The 19,308-nt window shown below is 44.7% G+C and overlaps 2 protein-coding genes and 1 long non-coding RNA gene across 11 annotated transcripts in view; 1 reads left to right on the forward strand and 2 right to left on the reverse strand.

Annotated features, from left to right (window-relative positions):
- STK33 (serine/threonine kinase 33) overlaps positions 1-1,580 on the reverse strand; it is a 157,296-nt gene extending 155,716 nt beyond the window's left edge. For all 4 annotated transcript variants that reach the window (XM_059135308.1, XM_059135264.1, XM_059135315.1 and 1 more), the window contains exon 1: positions 1,340-1,580. The gene's annotated coding sequence lies outside the window, so the exon portion shown is untranslated. The remainder of the gene's footprint in view (positions 1-1,339) is intronic.
- Positions 889-12,257, forward strand: LOC131808954 (uncharacterized). The gene is made up of 4 exons (XR_009345009.1): positions 889-1,235; positions 5,694-5,791; positions 8,714-8,962; positions 12,001-12,257. It is a non-coding gene; the product is annotated as an uncharacterized LOC131808954 (long non-coding RNA).
- Positions 12,258-13,970: 1,713 nt separating this feature from the next.
- TRIM66 (tripartite motif containing 66) overlaps positions 13,971-19,308 on the reverse strand; it is a 59,489-nt gene continuing 54,151 nt past the window's right edge. For all 6 annotated transcript variants that reach the window (XM_059135334.1, XM_059135349.1, XM_059135341.1 and 3 more), the window contains one exon: positions 13,971-19,255. In XM_059135334.1, coding sequence (XP_058991317.1) covers positions 19,196-19,255 — 60 coding nt within the window. In that variant the 3' untranslated portion in view covers positions 13,971-19,195. The remainder of the gene's footprint in view (positions 19,256-19,308) is intronic.

A 19,308-nucleotide genomic window follows, 5' to 3' on the forward strand; every position in this document is an offset into this window, starting at 1 on the left:
TTCTATGCTAAGCATTAGAAGTAAACAAGGTTGAAGTTATGCAAAGCTTTAAACTATGCCAAGCATTAGAAATCAGACTGACCAGACCCGCTCCGAGGAGAGCGACCCTTCCCAGCCTTACAGACTAATTTTTTTAGAGCAAAAACCTGGCCACATATAGGTAGCCAATCAGATTGTAACATTGTATAGTCATAACTGAATTACAATTTACCCTATAGTAGCTGTTTGATCTAACCTATTACTCTGGTCAGAATTGGTGCTCAAGGTTGGCGCCCAGACGGCAGGGTTTACATTCTTTGGTGGTTAGGGAAAAGTATGTGTGTGTTTTACTGATTGGATGTCTCCACCTGGTCCGACTCGTCCTTGTATTCTGGGCTCTGCTATCAGGAACTGACCGATCTGGTCTTGTATTCTGGGCTCTCTTATTAGGAACTGGCTGACCATATTTTCCTGGCTTCCCAAACTTGCTTCTAAGTAAGTTTGTGAGGGGGGGGGGGGCAGTGCCGGTTTAAGTTTTACTGCACAAACAATAAAATGGCTTTTAACCAAGATGGAGTCACTCTGGCTAAATAGGCCCTTACACTGTATGTTAATTAATTGAATGTAAATAATTTTTTTTAAAAAGGACCAACTTTTTTTTGTAACCTCATTGCCAACTGTAACCTCAGTGCCAAGCATGTAATAGACCCTAAATAAACGTTGTTAAATGAAAGAACAAACCAAAAACCTCTAGAGCTTTTCAGGGGCTAAAAATTTAAAGGTGAAACAGCTGCTTACTGGTTGTAACTTGGAGCCACGGGCCTGGAGGAGTGCATCAAGCAAGGGAGAAGTTTAGGCTCAAAACCCGTTGGTGTTTCTTTCCATTCACAGAGACCTCCCCTGATGTACGACCACCCTGGTTTCCGGTTGGATATTGGAGCTGTTTGGTGGTCAAACAAAAAAGAAGGTCTGTCTTAGCTAGTGCTGCGGGACCAGGATGAAACCACTCATAGCATGCAAATATCCCTACGACTCTCCACTCTCAAGTGCTTCACATTCACGGTTCACAGAGCAGTTTGACACACAGGCTCCATCAAGCCCACAACTTCGTCAGAAATGACCGTCTGCATTGCCGGATGAGGAAAGAGAGAAGAGCGCTGAAGTTACCTGTCCACCTAGACATTAAGGGGCTGCTCTTAGGCCATACTAGCTCCTCGGATTGCATCCACTCTGTGCAAGGGACCAGACCAAGTGCTGTAAGTAGTACCATATAGTGAGGCCCTACTAGGAGCCAGGAGCTAGGACGTTAAAATAGAGAGACACTTGTAAGGACGTGTTCCTTTTCCCAAATCACACTTACCCTACAGTCAGTTCACTTTAAACTTCCAAAAAGGGGCAGGTCCCAGGATGGGTGAGGTGAGAAGGTGGAGCTGAACGGGGCCGACTGGGACCACCCCAAACCTCGGACCCCGGACCCCGGGAGAAATGGGGTCCCAACGGCTGGGCCCGGGGAGACACTGGGAGGGGAGGCGGGCCCGCCCGCAGCGGGAGGCCCTGCGGCCGGTTTGCCGGCGCGTTGCCACGGCAACAGCCGGGACCGAGCGGCGCGGCGACGCAGGGGGCCACTCACCCGGCCCGGCCGGCGGGCAGGCAGGCGGCAGAGCTGCGCCCACACTCGGCGCTAGGGCGCGCGGGGGTGGGGGGGCAGTGGGGAGCCGGAGGGCCGGGGCGGGGGTTGGTCGCCGAGCGCGGAATTCCGCCCTTGGAGAAACTTTGCTGCGGGCGGGGCGGCGGCGGGGGAGTGGACCGCGGCCGCGCGGGGACAGAGAGCGGCGGCTTGCGGCGAAGCCCCTCCGCACGGCAGCCGGGCTGGGCGGTGGTGGGGAGGCGCCTGCGAGCCCTGGGAGCGGTCCTCTGAGGGACCGGCCAGGGAACCCTGGCTCGGGGACAGAGAAGCGGCCACATGTCACACGAAATGACAGCTTGCTAACAGGGCCATCCCAGTACCGAGATGAGGCCCAGCGGCTATGCCCAGGCGGAGCTAGCCGCGAAAGATGGGGAGATGACCCCGCTGTCTCGGAGGCCAGGCGCAAGGACGGAAGCGCTCCTCACCGACCCGAGGACAATTCCCAGAAATAAGTTTCAGCCACAAACCTCTGCAGAACCGTCTGAATGCAGGCCCCCTGCCTAGGTGGCTAGAAGTACGGGCTCCCGCTATAAGCTAATGTTCTTCTTGACCTGCATTAGGAATGGCTCCTGAGGGCGTAGGTCCTGCTCTCTAACCATGGAGAAGAAATGTAACCTCTTACTACTGGCCTAATTATTTCAGGCAGATATCCTATAAAATTTATTTGATTAATAGCCAATAACTTTGTACAGCAGGTCCCTTCATTTTATTGCTTAGAGGTAGGGCTTGCCTTTGGCAACGGGTTCAAGCTGTCAGGCTCTTAGAAAACTCAACATGGCCGGGGTGGGTAACTGTAACTTCAGTTCTGCAAATTTAGCAAGCACAAATAATCCCCACCGTATCCTGAACTGTAGAACTCTGGGGCCTTGTTTTAGAAAAATACAAAACTATTACTTAACAAGGGTCTGGAATAGCCTGCAGGAATTTTCTCTTTTCCCCCTCCCCCTCAGCACTGCCCCATCCCTGCTTGAGTAATGGCACAAAGACCAACAAACGGAGATGAACTTGACCATCTGTTTCATTGAACTGTGATGTGTACAGATTTATTTCTTTAATCAGCAGCAGTGAAGCCTTGCATTCAAGATCCTTACCAAGAAATAAATTTGTAATGTTTACTTCCTAATAGCTATGAAAATCTGGTTGAGAGAAACTGCAGTTAGGAAGAATTATTTGAAAGGTATGCAGATGACCCCTCCTCTATGTCCTCTCTGGATTTAGTGAGTCCCAAACCTGACTACATATCAGAGACATCTGGGGAGTTCTTTTGCTTTTCTTTATCTTGTATTTAAATTCAGGTTCACAGGTTACACTTACAGGAAATCTGATTCAATAGATCTTATGAAATCATTTTCAAGAGGTCTTAAATGAGCATGATATAAAGCCAGATTGGAAACCCCTGGACTATATTTTAGCTTGAATTAAGCCAGACAAAGACCACTTTATTATCACCCTTGCAACATAGCCTGTACCGAGTCATGCTTTATCCTTATGCCATCTGCCTATATTAAGAAATGCTGTTAAAAAAAATAATCATGACATTATTTTATAGCTCTATAACAGAATTCTACCAGACTGCACATCCCAGAGTTTCTCAAGCTTTTTAGACCATAATCCACCCTAAGAAATACATTTTATGTTATCACGCAATACATGTATACCTATACCTTTAATAACTGAAACAAGTTTTATAAAATATCCATACCACATGCTATGCACCCTGAGATTTTTATTCCTTTTTCATGTTGGTTTAAACCCATTAAACAGTTTCTTGACCCTCCTACAAGAGTGTATTTTAAAAACAGCAGAATAGGTATCTTTTTCTGGAAACTAGCCTTGGATCCTCAGACAAGGTAACTAGGCCACCAGACTACAGTCGATTGCTCCAAGTAGGTACCTGACTCAAGCTGAGCCAATCATCTCTGTCTCCCAGGAATTTGGAATTAAGACTGAGGGATTTCAGTTTTTCTCTTGGTAGCTAACATGGAAACAGAGAAAATCAGTTGTTGTTGCAGACATGCTTCCCATCACACAGCCTGTAAAAATAGAAGACCCGGCTGTAGGGAAAATGTGAAAAGAATAGGAAGGATGAAAAAGATCCACAAAAGAGAAAGGAAAAGAGACCAGAAGAGTTCTGACAGCTTTCTATCCCTGATCCTAGTATTTCCTGAAATTAGTGGCATTCCTGGAATTCCATAGACTATTTCAAATCTTTATAACAAAGTGCCCTCTTTTGCTTAAGCTAGATCAAGTGGTTCAGTGTCTGTTATTACATCCAAGACGGATCTATATACTAGTCTTATACGGCTGTTGTAACAAATTATCATACAATCACTAATACAATCACTCTGTGTTCCTCATAGAAAAGCCCACACAAGAACTGTACTTCCATCCTGAGTGCCAAAAAAGAAAAATCTCTTTTCCTCTTGAAACACTGACACCACCATTTTTCCTTAAGAAGAAAACATACCACGAAATCAGTCATACTTCCCAACTCGCCTTGGCTTCCAGGAAGATGGGAACCAAAGTTGCAACTCAACTTTAATAATTTTGCTAAACACAATGGCTTGCATACCAACATTATGACTTTCCCGTGTTCTCTCTCTCCCATTTTCCTCATTTCTACCTTTTTCTTTTTGTATTTTTTCATTGTATTGACTGTATTATTTTAAGCTGCTTCGAATAATGTGCATGTACTATTTCCCCTACCTACAAGCTTCTGTCCCCATACTCCCCCAAGGCTGGTTCTTTTTCATCATTTCGATTTCAGCTCACTAGCCACCTCCTCGGGGAATCCTTCCCTCATCCCTATATCTAAAGTAGTTTCACCCTGCAGTCTATCACATTACCCTATATCGTCTTAGAGCACTTAACACCACCTAAAACAAGCTTATTTTCTTTCCTCCCTCATCAGGAGCTAAGCTCCAGCCTGTTTGCTTATTGCTCATTCACAATCCCTGGGACAGTCTCTGGCACTTCGTAGTTATTTAACAAAATATGATGGCTTTAGTAAGTGGTAGAAAGGAAAGAGGGAGGGAGGGAAGAAGGAAGGAAGGAAGACTTTGTAGAACATGGTAAAATAGATGAATAAATAGGTAGATAAGTAGACTGACAAATAGACAAATATTCATTTCTAGTGTGTAAATATCACTAACGTTTAGAGAGAGGAATCAGAGAAACTACGCAAGGAAGTAAAACACAACTCCCTAAAATGTGTACCTAGAGGTACTGGGTTTTCCTGGAAACACTTGATGTAAGTGTCTCAGAGAAAAATTTTTTTTCGAAGTTTTCAAGTGGCTCAAGGCAGCTACATTAAATATTATGGCCAGTTACCATAGCTGAAGTCATCAGTTCTCAGTGAGATAATGGATTGCAACACCATGACCACCAACAGGACAAACTCTCGATATTGCCAAGGGAACCCAAGCTATTGCAGGGGTCATTACTATACAACAATCTTCTCTCAGTCTCTTCCAGTAATTATTAATGTCACTGCTGGCAACAAGCATTATACGCTGCTTGCTTAAACACTCCATGTGGTAACGTCATTGTTAAAGTGCAATATCAAGTTGCTTGTCATTTAAGGAAGAGGAATCAGAATTAAAGTTTGTCACTATAACAAAATATAAGAAGCAATTAGTACAGTTTGTTCCAGGGTTTGCTGGCCCTGTCAGTAAAAATTCCAAAGTTTGGGGGAAGGGATGGACTTCAGTTTTCTTAAGTCAAGAAGAGTTCTTTTATGCATTAATTAATATGTATCTCTGTTATTCAAAATATTTCTGAGACACCCAACATCATAAAAACCATCCCATAATTTTTCTGTTCTATAAGATAAATTCAGAGATGTTTAGGCCATCATGTGTTATTTTAAGATTTCTTGAATGGGGACATGTCCTTAAAAATATATAATGCAGAATGTAACTTTTTCTTAATGAGATCTATCTTTAGTTACTGGTTGGCTCTACCAATTTATGCAAGTCTTTTTTTTTTTTTTTTTTTTTTTGGTCTTCTTCTACCTTCACAAAAGTAGAAGTGTGACTTATCCCCATAGTTCAAAATCAAACATTTGACAACTAACTCAACTGAGGATGTTTGACCCAGCCTCCTTTTCAAATAGTTAAAGGTCAGGTTAGTGCCTGGGGGGTTTGAAGTGGCGGGGGGGTGGGAGGTTGGGGTACCAGGTGGTGGGTATTATAGAGGGCACAGATTGCATGGAGCACTGGGTGTGGTGAAAAAATAATGAATACTGTTATGCTGAAAATAAATAAAAAATAAATTTTAAAAAACTAAATTAATGTTTATGGACTGGAAGACTTGATGTTAAGATGACAATCCTCCCCAAATTTATCTATAAATTCAATGTGATCCTTATCAAAATTTCAGATGCCTTTTTTGCAGAAATTGACAATCTGATCCTGAAATTCATAGGGAGATGTAAGAAACAATCTGAAAAAGAAGAACAAAGTTGGGTGGGGGGGCACAATTTTCTATTTCAAACTTACTGTAAAGTTACAATAATTAAGACTGCAACACTAGGGGCATCTGGGTGGCTTAGTCAGATGGACGTCTGCCTTCAGCTCAGGTCATGATCTCAACATCCTGGAATGGAGCCCCCAAATCACCTCCCTGCTCAGCAGGGGACAGCCTCCGCCTCTCCCTCTGATCCTCCTCCCAGGTTGTGCTCGCTCTCTCTCTCTCTCTCTCTCTCTCTGTGTCTCAAATAAATAAATAAAATCTTTAAAAAAAAAAAAAAGACTGCCAGACCAGCACAAGGATAAACAAATAGAACAATGGATAGAATTGAGAGTCCAGAAATAAACCCATGCGTCATTGGCCAGCTGACAAGAGTGCCAAGATAATTCAATGGCGGGCGGGGTGGGGAAGATAGTCTTTTCAACAAATGATGCTGGGCAAACTGGATATCTACATGGAAAGGAGTGAATTGGGACCTGTACATCATGTCATATACACTGGCATATCCATACAATGGAATTTTATTTGACTTTAGAATGGAATGAAGTACTGATACATGGAACACCATGGATGTATCTTCAAAATATTATTCTCAGTGAAAGAAGCAAAGGTTCATGTATTGTATGATTCCACTTATGTGAAATGTGCAGAATGGGCAAATCTATGTCTAGGGAAAGTAGATTACATGGTTGCCAGGGACTGTGAAGAGATGGGGAATGGGGAGAGACTGCTAATAGGTATGAGGTTCTTATTAGGGTGATGAAAATGCAGAGATCAACCTCTCTCTCCTACGAGAAGGTCTGGGTGAGAGGCAGGCCCAGTCACATCCCAGCATGGGGATGGAAGGATGAAGTCCCTCTTACACACATTTGAAATATATGGAGCCCAGGAAAACACCACCAGAAGTCATCCCAGGAAGAAGTGCCTGGTAAGACTTAGGGCCAATGTCCTACCTCCCTATTACCAGACATCCCATTTTGCTGATTTAATGCAAAAGAGATCACTGGAAGATTGGAAGGACTCCTGAAGAGTCAGGGGTGCCCAGCATGCCAGACTCAGGAGAGAAAATGGATTGTGTCACTTCCAAGAAACTATAAGCAGAAGGAAAGGACAGGGAGACCCTCCCATCCCAATACTGCCAAGGCCCTTTCCACACCCAGCCTGGTTGAGCACCCCCACGTACCAAAGGTCTCTTCAGAATGGCTGGGGAAACACAGCTTGAGCCCAGTGGCTTACAACGAGCTGACCCCACAGATATCCTCAGGCCCCAGAGGCTGGAGCGGGGGTGAAAACAGGACTCAGATCCTTCTACTGCTTCTCCACATCTCCTTACAGAGGCCTCACCAGCATTTCCCAGCCATGGACAAGGTAATTCCATCCCTTCCAGCTTTGGCCTCAGCCTCAGAGACTGGAAGCCAAACTCAGTCCTTTTCAGGAGAGAACGACTGATGCAAGGAACAGCAGAAGACATGCACAAGTGAGGCCGGACCCTAGCTCTGAATCGTACAACAGAAGCAAGGGCAGGCAGAGGACATACCAGCAACCACCATCCTTTACTTTGGTTTTGCTTCTTACATGCTTACCTGGAAATAATTTCAAAGTAACAGAAAAGTGGCAATGATAAAAATAGTAAAAAGTATATCCAATAGTTAAAAAGAATCGTTAAAATGTAAAAATAATAAAAAAGAATCTTTACCCAGATTGACATTTTACCTCCATTTGCTTTGTTTGTATCTATATGTACAAATATATATTTGTCTAATTTCAATATATAAAGTATATACTCCCAATATATAATGCATACTTTCTATATTTAAATATACATATAAATATATATTTTATATAAATGTGTGTGTGTATATATATGCACACATACATTTCCTGCACCACTTGAGGGTAAGTCTCATACACTATGGCCTTTTAGTCCTAAATATTCCAGTGCATATTCCCTAAAGATAAGGATATTCCCTTACATAACATTATATAACGACAGAACAGTTATCAGCTGTAATGTATTTATCATCGATACACTGATGTAGTCTATTGTTCGTATTTCAGTTTTGTCACTTGACCCGATGATGTCTTTCACAGGAGCTCCCCCTTCTACTACAAGATCAAGTCTAGTCTCAGGGATTGCATTTTGTTGTCAATTCTTTAGCCTCTTTTAATCTGGGACATTTTCGCAATTTTTCTTTATTGTCAGTGGTGCCATTTAAAAAAAAAAAATCCAGTCCCCTATCCCCTGGCCCTAATATAACATTTCTCATTTGTAGCTTGTCTGATGTTTTTCTCATTAGATTCAGGTTGTGCATTCTGGGCTTCAATACTGTATCTGTGATGTTGTGTCCTTATCAGCATCACTTCTGGACTCAAAACAGGTCCATCTGTTCCTCGTCTGTGATGTTTTTTTGATCATATAGTCAAGGTGGGGATTTCTCCACTGCCTATTTACTGTATATTTTTTTCCTCTCTCACAACTAATGAGCAGTCGCTAGAAAGACAAGACTGTCAAATATCCTGCTTCTCATCAAGGTGTCCCTCTGTAGTTTGCCTTTACCCACTTCTTCCTTTCCCTAGAGCTACATGAGCGCCGCTGGCGCCACCTAGGGGGCTGCCGGCACACTGCACTGATGGGAACGCACGGTGCATCCTCCCTCACTCCTGCCACCTGCCTGGTGCCCAGGAGCTAGATCAGCCTGAGACATTTTGAAAGAAGAGCCTATAGAGACCTGAGTCACAAAGCCTGAATTCTAGTTTTGACATCGGCACGAACTCATGAGGGACGTTGGACAAGTTCTTCCCCTTCTCAAGTCTTCTGAGTGCCTGGTAAAATGGGAGGTTGGATGACAAAGATCTGTGTTACTCGTTCAACAGGTAGCCACTGAACAACTACAGGCACTGTTGGAGGGTCTGGGAGAGGGTCCTGCTCTCGGGAAGCTTACGTCATATGAGGGGTGATCTAGACAATAACAAGAAAAGAAGTCGCATAAAAGGATAAATAAGTGCTAGGATGCAAATAAAACAAGATTGTGAGAGAAAGTGCTGGGGGGTCCACCTCAGACTGGGTGGTTAGGGAAAGCTGTCTGAGGAAGGGGCTTGGAGCTAAGACACACAAGATATCATTAGAAACTTCTCATGATAAAAGTTCATATATATGTATAGTATATATAGTATGCACATATATATGTATGTATGTAGATATGTACATATATATATATATATATAATAATTTTTAGTGCACAGTTTGGAGAAAAGACAGCCACTGGCAACATTCTAATATATTTACCTTTTTTCTTTTATTTTACATATAATTCTGTGTTCTGCTTTTTTTTTAATTGGCATCATCTCATAAGTATTTTTCATGTTGCTGTTCTAGATGCATGCTTCATATTTCACTTATTAAATTTATTAAATTTGCCCTTTGCTTCCCAAGAACACTGTAATGAACACCCATATAATCCATATACCTTCATCTAGGCTTATCACTTGGTAACTTTTTGTCACATTTCCTTTACTCTAATAAATACAACACAGTTTTTCTGAACCCTCAAGGGTTGCAGGCAACATGATCCTTCACCCCTAAATACTTGAGCATGTATCACGAGAGAACATGGCCATTCTCCCCTGTAACCACAGTTCAAATTAGCACACTTGGGAAATTTCATATTAATACAAGCTATGTATTTTTTTTTAAGATTTTATTTATTTGCCAGAGAAAGAGAGAGAGAGTACACACAAGCAGGCAGAGAGGCAGGCAGAGGCAGCGAGAAAAGCAGGCTCCCTGCCGATCAAGGAGCCTGATGTGGGACTCTATCCCAGGAGCTTGGGATCATGACCGGAGCCGAAGGCATCGGCTTAACCAACTGAGCCACCAGGCATCCCTATGGACCCATATCAAAATTTTCTCACCCGTCCCAGTAATATCCTTTATAACTGGTTTTGTTTGTTTGTTTTTTTATCTAGTATCTAGTATTTGATCTAAGTATCTGGTATTTTATGCAGCTGTTCTTTTCTATATCATACACTTAAAACTTCTAGACAGGACATTTCATCTCAAAGTGAAATGATAAAATTTTAGTGCTGTGTCTCGAAAACTTAAGCCATTCTAACTGATAGTGAAAATCAGCCCAGTCTAACTAACACTAAAGACTAGACCATGTTACCCTCTTGTCCAGTGGGGAGACTGCATGAAAGTTTCTAGTAACAGAAAACAGAGCTGGATTGTTCAGTGATCCTTGGAAATGTTACTCATACAAAAGTGTCTTTTAAGAGTCTTGTGTTTCAGAAAGTGTTATGATGTTCTATAAAAGATAATCTAATCTGTAAATCTGTTTGCTTATATTAATAATTTATTCCTCTTTTGATAATTTTTTAAACTGAGGTCTCTGCTTCCAGAAATACTTGAGAGGTTTCTCGAGTCAGAAAAACTTTGGAATTTTCTTCTCTTTATGCATCCCATTACTCTGTTGGATTCTTAATCCAAAGAAAGACTTTGAGAATATTTGTGTCATTTAAATTATGCCCTATAGGATCCTCAAATATCATTTAAAATTATATTCTATTAATTATTTAACCATCTTCTACAGGCTTTTCATTGTTTCTAATACTCTAACAAATATTTATCATGCCCTAAAAAAATAAAAATTTTAAATAATTCAAATAACATAAAAATAAGTTTTGAATATCACCAAATATCCTGTTAACATTCAGCTTTTCCCAGTTATCTGATGATGTTTTTAGTTTATTGAAAGCAGGATGTAAGTTAGTTCCATACTTTGCAATTGGTTTATATGCCTTTTAAGTCTCTAAATCTATAGGTTTTCTGCCCATCCCACTTTTATCCCCTGTGCAATATATTTGTTGAAAGTACCCGGTCATCTTATAGCTTCCATGGACTGGATTTTGCTGATTGTATCCTTGTGATGTCATTCAAGACTTTCCTTTATTCTTTGCATTTCCTGTCATTTGGCAGCTACATCTGTTGATTGGTAGTTAGACCCAGAGGCCTGATAGGGTCAAACATATTTGTTTGGAAGCACTAATAGGTGATGTTGTGTTCTTCAATCAGGAGACATGTAATGTCTGGATGTCTCTCTATGATATGGGTACACATGCATGGTGGGTAGCCACACTCATGGTCGTTACCCAGATTCATTCATTCATTAGGGGCTGGAAAATGGTGATGTTCCAATCTATCAACCCTTCAATGCTTAGCTGGAATACTTCTGAAAGAGACACTTCCCCTCATCAAATATTTGGTTACCCAGAGATACATTTCATATAGGAGGGTTACATTTTCATGTGGAGAGGATAAATGCTCCATTAAGCCAATTAATAGGCTTAAAAAGTCACAGAGGCTCCACCCTGGCACAGCCTTTGCCATAAAGTGACACTGTCAATGGGCCACACCTGCATCTCACTGGAACAAATGGACAGAGCCCTTCTCTAGAACCCTAGTGAAGGATACCTGTTTCTACCAGCACCAGGCCTTAGTTCTTTGGCTAGAGCATGGCTGAGGTTATGGTGTTCATGTTTCCAAGCCTCTTCTATAGCTGGATGTTCCTTATGAATAAGATCTAACCAAGTGATTTTGAGAAGTAGTGATGTATATAACACTTTCCAAGACACAGGTTTTGTTTTTTCTTTTCTAAACCAGGTTTTATCCATGCAACTCTATTAGGATACCATCCCATTAGAATTACAGGAAAATGTACATGCATGGACGAAGTAGAATGATAATCTTGATCCAAAGCTCATACTTTAAAATATGGAATGCTTCAAGAATATGCATGTCCGAAGCAGTGGTTTATACAACTGAAATTGCTTGTCCTCGCTCCATTTCCTCTTTCTTTACCCTTCCTCAGACAGGAACACAGACGAGCCACTGGTCAACCACTTCAATCATACAAACGAAAGTGACATCCTAAAGAATGGTGTAACCAGACCTCAATCAGTTAAGTGTCTGCCTTCGGCTCGGGTCATGATCTCAGGTCCTAGGATGGAGTCCTGCATTGGGCTCCCTGCTCAGCAGGAAGTCTGCTTCTCCCTCTGCCAGCCCCCTGCCCCTGCTTGTTCTCTGTCTCTCAAATAAATAACAATTTTTTTAAAAAAAATCAAAAACAACCTGGGTTCTTCAACAATTTCACAGAGTAAGCCATCGTTACCTACCTTAACCTGTTTGCTTACCTCTGGGACTATTACCTAGAAAAGAAACACATTTCCATTTTTTAAAGTCCCTTTGTTTTGGGGCCTTTTTTTTTGTCATTACAGCAGTTGAGCCTATACTCTTATACCAAAGACAGGGATTTATTTGCCCACAGGACTGAAAGGGTATTCCTAAGCTTCCTGGAGGTTGTTGTAAGTCTCTCTGGGAAGGGGTGGGGGTCAGGAAGACTTCCAGATCTCATCTTAAGCATTAAAAATGATAATCATCTGGGGCCCTTGGGTGGCTCAGTGGGTTAAGCATCTGCCTTCCACTCAGGTCATGATCCCAGGGTCCTGGTCAGCTCCCCACTCAGTAGGTGTCTCTCTGGCCCTCCAACCCACTCATGTTCTCTCCCAAATAAAATCTTTTTAAAAAATGATCGTCCTTCCTTGAAACACAAACTTCTCTGACACCACATTTCACTGTTTTTTTTTTTTTTCCCATGTCCCTGGCTTCAGAGATAGAGACTATATAGTAAGACTACATTAAGGGTGCCGGGGACTGACTAGTGCGTCAGGTGACATCAAGACACTAAAATGGAGGTGTCTGGAGCTCAGAGAGTGGGTCCTTGACTTGATGAGATTCTCTAAGATTTCTGCATCAGTAGGGTGCTTAGTTCCAACAAAAAGAAACCAATTCTGGTTCATTTAAGCAGAAAATGATTCTATAAAATATTTGTTGAGAGTGTTCACAGAATTGTTGGAAAGGCAAGAGGATTAGGAGCTAATGGGTCTGGCTGTAGAAAACCAGCACTGCCATCAAGCACCAGGGGCTTCAGCTCATTCTGCTGCTCTTGCTGCCATGGAAACCTCGCCTCACTGCAACCAATACCATTACCAGAGAAGTCTCTGTGGTCCCTGCTTTTTTTTTTTTTTTTTTTTTTTTTAATGACTACCATTAGACCTGTATCCTAGCTACAGGGCATACTGATAAATCAAGACGTTAATATATTTAGCTACTGTAGTGAAGAGTGAGCTCTGCCTCCCAAGACTCCTGAAGTGGGGAATTCCACCCAAATAGGAAAGGGGTTCAGATTCTATACAGTCAAAATGAATGATGAATATTCAAAACAATGTCATTCTCCCCCAGATGGCTAGAAACCATGGGTGTAGAGTGGGCAGAGAGGAGGCCCAAGGCTAGGTGACTGGGGAATGGCCCTATATAAAGGACATTTTTTTAAAAGATTTTATTTATTTGACAGAGAGAGATCACAAGCAGGCAGAGAGGCAGGCAGAGAGAGAGGAAGGGAAACAGGCCCCTTGCTGAGCAGAGAGCCCGATGTGGGACTCGATCCCAGGACCCTGAGATCATGACCTGAGCCCAAGGCAGCGGCTTAATCCACTGAGCCACCCAGGCGCCCCTATAAAGGACATTTTTGAGGTATTCAGTGCCTGGAAGTGGTGGGCACTCGTAAGACTGCTTTCTCTTAACTCTGCCTCAGACTCATTGCCTGAATTTTGAGGAATGGGCTGTGTTCATGCAACAAAAAGCCGAGAGTTGAGTTCTTCCCTAGATGGAAAACTAGATGTTCTTCCTCACCTTGTGTTCTTCATGATGTTGGAGTTCAGGGGCAAGACGACCACGAAGTAGGTTCGGCCATCATTACTGAAGAAACACTCCAGGACACAGTTATTGGTAAAGAAAAGTGCTGTTTTTAATTTGTTCTTGAATGTGTAGGCCCTTTTAAGATCAGTGACATTTCCCTTCACAATACTCCTTCTTCCTGCCCCCAACCACTTTGAATCCAATGGCCACTTCTGAAAAAGGCCCAAGAGGAACTCATCCTAGATATCCAAGAAAGAGGTGCAGCTTGAGGAATGGGCATATGGCTCAAGAAGCAGCTCAAAGCTGCTTTCCTCAAAGTGCTCAGTCTAGCCTGTCAGTCCCTTTGTCCTGCCTTGGCCAAGACTCCCCAGCTATGTCCTATCCCCAATATTCCCTTGCTCCCTGTGGCGCCTGAGCTTTAGAGTTCGAATCACCAGCACCATCATTCCAGTAGCACAGCCTCAGAGAGATCACCGTTTTCAACCCCCTCCCCCAACCAAGTTGGGGAAACTACCCAACGTCACATAATTCATAACTGGCAGAACCAAAATTTAGGTGTTCAGCATCTCAAATCAGATAACTTTCTACTATCTCACCCCACCTCCAAGAAAACACCTGACATCTGCCTCCAACTCCAGGAATAGCTGGAGCAAACGGGGAGCTATCAGTACAGATGGGAGAGACCTGGCCTTTTAAAAGAGGCCTGCCTGACCTCAACTGGGCCCCAAGCAAGTGAGGACTCCCAGCACTTCTCAGTCTTCCCTCTACCAGAATGTTATCAGTGGCAGACAGCCACCCTTGCAGGGATCCTCCTCCCGACTAGAAGCACAATGACCCACACAATGGAAACATGTTTTACCATGATCCCCAGCACCTCACCAACTGTGGCCAGCTCTAACTGGTACGGGGATCATGGCGATGAGCTGCCCACCAGCCTGGGAATCCCATTTACCCAAACTGCTTTTTGGTAAGACTCAATCCACATTCTTGGGCTGAGTTGGATGAGACCTCTTGGCAAACATAGCTAAAATCGATCTCTGTGCTGCACTGGGAAGGACAGAGAGAAAGGATTGCAGAAGCTCTCTTCCCAGGAGAGCTCATAAACATGACTGGCATGGGGAGAACTGAGCCCAGGGGAAGAAAGAGACTCAGGGAAAACAGGAAGACACAGAGGGAAGGGAGCAGGAGCAGCCGTGCTTCCTCCTGACTGCCCCATTCCTGAAGAGGGGAGACCGCAAGGAGCTATGGATGTGTTCGCTTGTCAAGACGTTAAGAAAGTCTCGGCCTGTGTGGCCGAGAGGGAAGAGAATAACCCAGACACCTGCGGTGTCAGAAAAGCCATGAGATGGGGCTGTCTCCAAAGAACAAGTGGCAGATGGTGTGAAATGCTGTGGAGACGTCAAGACGGTTGAGAACTGAAAGGTATTCTTTCGATTTGGCAACTGGGTGGTCACTGGTGACTCTTATGAAAAGCTGTGGAGGTTGAAGAGTGAGAAGAATTAATGGAAAAAAAAAATCCTTTTTTAAAGAAACTTAGTCAATAAGGACAATGGGTAAGGAGCAACCGATTCTAAGAAGCTTTGTTTTAGTCTGGGGGCGACCTCTGCTTGTGTGTAGGCTTTGTGGAGCTGCCATTGGAGAGGGAGGTTGAGCTCCCAGGAAGTGGGAGTGGTGGGATAAGGGACAGAGCAAAGTCTTGGAGGCCACAGAGCAGGATTCAAGAAACAGAGCACTGAACAGGAGCAGAAGGGAACAATCTGAGGAGGGATGTGGACACAGAGGGGAGGGAGAGAGGAGCAAATGGGCAGGGAGTTTCTCACTTTAGGGACTCTGGTCTGTGAAGTAGGCAGTGGGGTCAGTCAGTTGCTGAGAGCAAAGATAAGGGGCATAGACAGAGAGCGGTGTAATTACAAGTCAAAGATACACCCATCAATGCTGACCGCCCAACTGAGGGTGTCAACTATGAAGCTGTCATGCTTAGCGACCCAGGAGAGGGGAGGAGAAAATAAGCTGATGCCAAAAATGGAGAACAGTTGACAGTTTCAGGGGAAGTTTTGAGTTAGAGGGGATAAGAAAGCTCAGGATCCTGATAAAAATGTCCATATGTGATGGACCACGGGTTCAGGCTAGGGAGAGGAAACAGCCAGGGAGAAGGCTGACACAAAGAGAGAGGAGGTCAGGGAACTGGGCTAAAGGAGCAGGCAATTTCAATAAACAGCAGGGAGGGCATGGGAGAGGAGGAAGCATGGGGGATGGTGATCCCAAAGGAGCAAAGTCTCAGCTTGGGAGTTCAGAAGAGAAGACTACAGGTGACATGACATCAGGGAGTGGGAGAGAGAGCAGAGCAGAGCCTGGGAACAAATGAGGAGAGGTCTAGGTCTTAGAAGCAAGGCAAAGACCTGTTGCCAGAGGGAACTAGAACCTATCAAGTCTTAGAGCAGAGTCTAAAGAGGGTCAGGCAGCTGCCACTGTGGGAGGGAGACCTGTAGAGGGGGTGTAGTTGGCAACTGCTAGAAGTCAGGTAGGGCCGGACTACCCATGTTCTGGAAGAGTACTCCGCAATTCATCCTGCACCAATTTTTTTTCATCCTGCACCAATTTTTGCACTAAAATCCCCTTTGCATCCACTGAAGCCACTCTGCCCTCCTATTTCTCAGTATATCCAAGGAGCCCCATTTCTCCTTTCAGAATGCATTCTATAATGGGAGGACCCAGAACTCACTGCCATTTCATGACTTAGTCAAAGGCCAAAGGATCTGACTGACTTCAAAGGGGGCCATTATGGGAGTAAGTCAAAAGCAGGATCAGCTCAGACGTTAGCAAAGAGCCACTGAAGTCAGTCACTCGGCTAGCAGCTTTTTCTTTTAATTTCTAAAAACCCATGTTCTGTTTTCTGCATGCAAAAATAAAACCAAACCACGACATAAAACATTGGTGCTAAGTCCACAGGAAAAGCCTGGAGAGAGGCGGGGTGTGGGGTAACCAGTGCAGAGGTGGTGTGGTGGGGCAGGGCCTTGCACCCTTGTGGGGAAGGACACCCTCCGTCTGCTCAGGTGCTGAAGTGGACCTCTCAGCAGGCAGGGTCTCTGCGATGGGAAAGGAATATGTGACTCTCTACTACATTACTAAGATCTCTGGCCCAGCACACTATATGTCATAGGAGGGAAGCCAAGCAGTTAGCCAGGCATTTCTGCTTATTTGTGGCCTCAGTTGGTCCTGTGGAAGGATCCCAATCAGATTTGAGCCTATTGCAGCCCTTACCTGGCTGTCCGACACATAGCACCACGATGCTCATTCAGGGGAGGTGGGGGTGGGGGCCACAACAAAGGAAAGATGACCAAGAGCATGAAATTAGTGAGGTAATTACAGAGGGAACCTTGCCAAGTCAACTGAACAGGGAAAAAAGATTCAAATATTGAAAGGAAAGTGGCTAAAACCCAAGCCAGAGTCATGTGTGCCCCAAAGAGCAGAGAGCTAGACCTAAAGATTGCCTGGCTACTGGAGTATTAAAGACTTAGTTACTCCTGACTAGGAAACAGGACTGTGGAAGCCCATCTGCGGAGGAGAGCCTGGCAAGGGCTGGTGAAAGAATGGCAGGCCAACGGCGCGATTGGTTCTGAAGTGAAGATGGCCTCTCAGCCTGCGGGGTGAAGGAAATGAGCAGTAACACCAACTGACAAGGAGAGAAGAAATCTTTTCTCCAAGCAGAATGTTCCCATTGACAAAGGCCCTACACACAAGAACTTCCTTAAACTTCATCTCTTAGCAAAAATAAAGCCATGACCTAAGACTCCCTTGAAATTAGTCACACCATGACCCAGACCAGAGACAGCTTCGTCTGCAGGCCAGGCCATGGGCACGTCCGCTCTCATCTCCCCCAGCATCATCAGCAGTAGCTTCCTTCTCCACCAAGTCCTCACTGGGGAAATAGCCTGATTCCCCGCAGCTGCCTATGCCTCCTCCTCCAAAACACCCCTCTCAGGCCATGAAGATCCCTCTCCACCTGAGATGCAGTCTGGAATTCCTGTGCCTGCGGCTTCCAGAACACTTCCCTCTGCATTCTTGGAGAAGTGACATCCTGAAGTTGCTTCAAAGTCACTGAAGGACTCTGGCTCCTCAGCTCTCAAGTTTCTCCCTTCTCCACCCTAGACACAACATTCCCCCAGGAGCAGTTAGATCGGGCTCCTGGCTCACCCTCTGGCCTTCTCCAGCCTCCATCAGAAAAGGGTGGCCACTAGTGTCTTGGCTTTTTCTGGGCTGTGGGGAGCCCAGGGACAGGCGAGTCAGAGCACTCGCTTCTGATCTTTGGCTCTGTGAAAGTGGAGAAGCTGAGGGCTAGCATGTCTAAGAAGGAGGAGAAGCCCAGCAGGGTGAGCTGTTCTGGGGCCGCCTCCTTGGCCAGCCCCTGCCTCTCAGGTTTCCAAGGCAGAACTCAGGGTCCAGACCTGAGTGGAGAAACTGAAGAGATGGCCACTGACAATCACTCCCAGGAAAGCAGGTTCTGACCCCGAAGAATAGCTATGAACCCAAAGTCAGTAACACAGAGGACAGGCTCTGCAGCTGACATCTCCTTAAGCCTGCCAGTGAAATCTGAGCCTGAAGCCATCAGCAGTCCCTGCACAGCCACCCAGCCCCATCAAGAAGGCCATACCACCTAGAGCACAGCGGCCACCTAAGTCAACATCGGAAGAGGGGTCATGAGGAACAAATACCCTGAAAACCGTTAGAACCCAAATAGGCACCAATTGAGACCTCTGGCCTCTAGAAGCCTCCATTACCCTGCACAGGGCAGCATCCTGTCCTAGCAGGCCAAGCAAAGGCAAACAGTGACAGTCTTTGGCTGTGCTAGGCCAGTGATCATAGGCCTGCTATATGTCAGAACCTCTCTCCCTTCTCTCCACACCGCACCCCAGGGCCCAGGAGGACTTCGGATATATACACTGCTCCTGAGCCCTGCGCACTGAGAGGTGAGAAAAGTCTGCTTTCCTCAGCAGAAAGAGGTCACCAAGAAGCTTAGGCCTTCCCGAGCCTGACCGGCGCGGTCTTGTCCAGTGGACCCTACACATCTGATTTGTCTGGGAATCGGGAACACCTCCCTCTTTGCTGTTTATTACTGGAATCTTCTCTGTAGTGGATGCACAATGGCTCCCAAATGAATGCTGTAAGATGCAAACGGCAAAGAAGAGCACTCCATGGCTCGACAAGACTCGTCTCACATCCACGGTCTGAAGAGAATGAGCTGAAAGGTGGGGACAGTGGTCGACAGGATGGGATGGCAGCTGCCAGGCTGCTCGCTCTGCTGCCAGCTCTCACACCTGGGAGACACTGCTGGCCAGGCGGAAGGACATGCGTTTTGCTTTTTCGTTCTCCTGAAAGGGGAAAAAATATATGTGTGTGTGTGTGTGTAATATATATATGGCAG

Source organism: Mustela lutreola, chromosome 1 (assembly GCF_030435805.1).
Source record: "Mustela lutreola isolate mMusLut2 chromosome 1, mMusLut2.pri, whole genome shotgun sequence".
Taxonomy (NCBI): Eukaryota; Metazoa; Chordata; class Mammalia; order Carnivora; family Mustelidae; genus Mustela; species Mustela lutreola.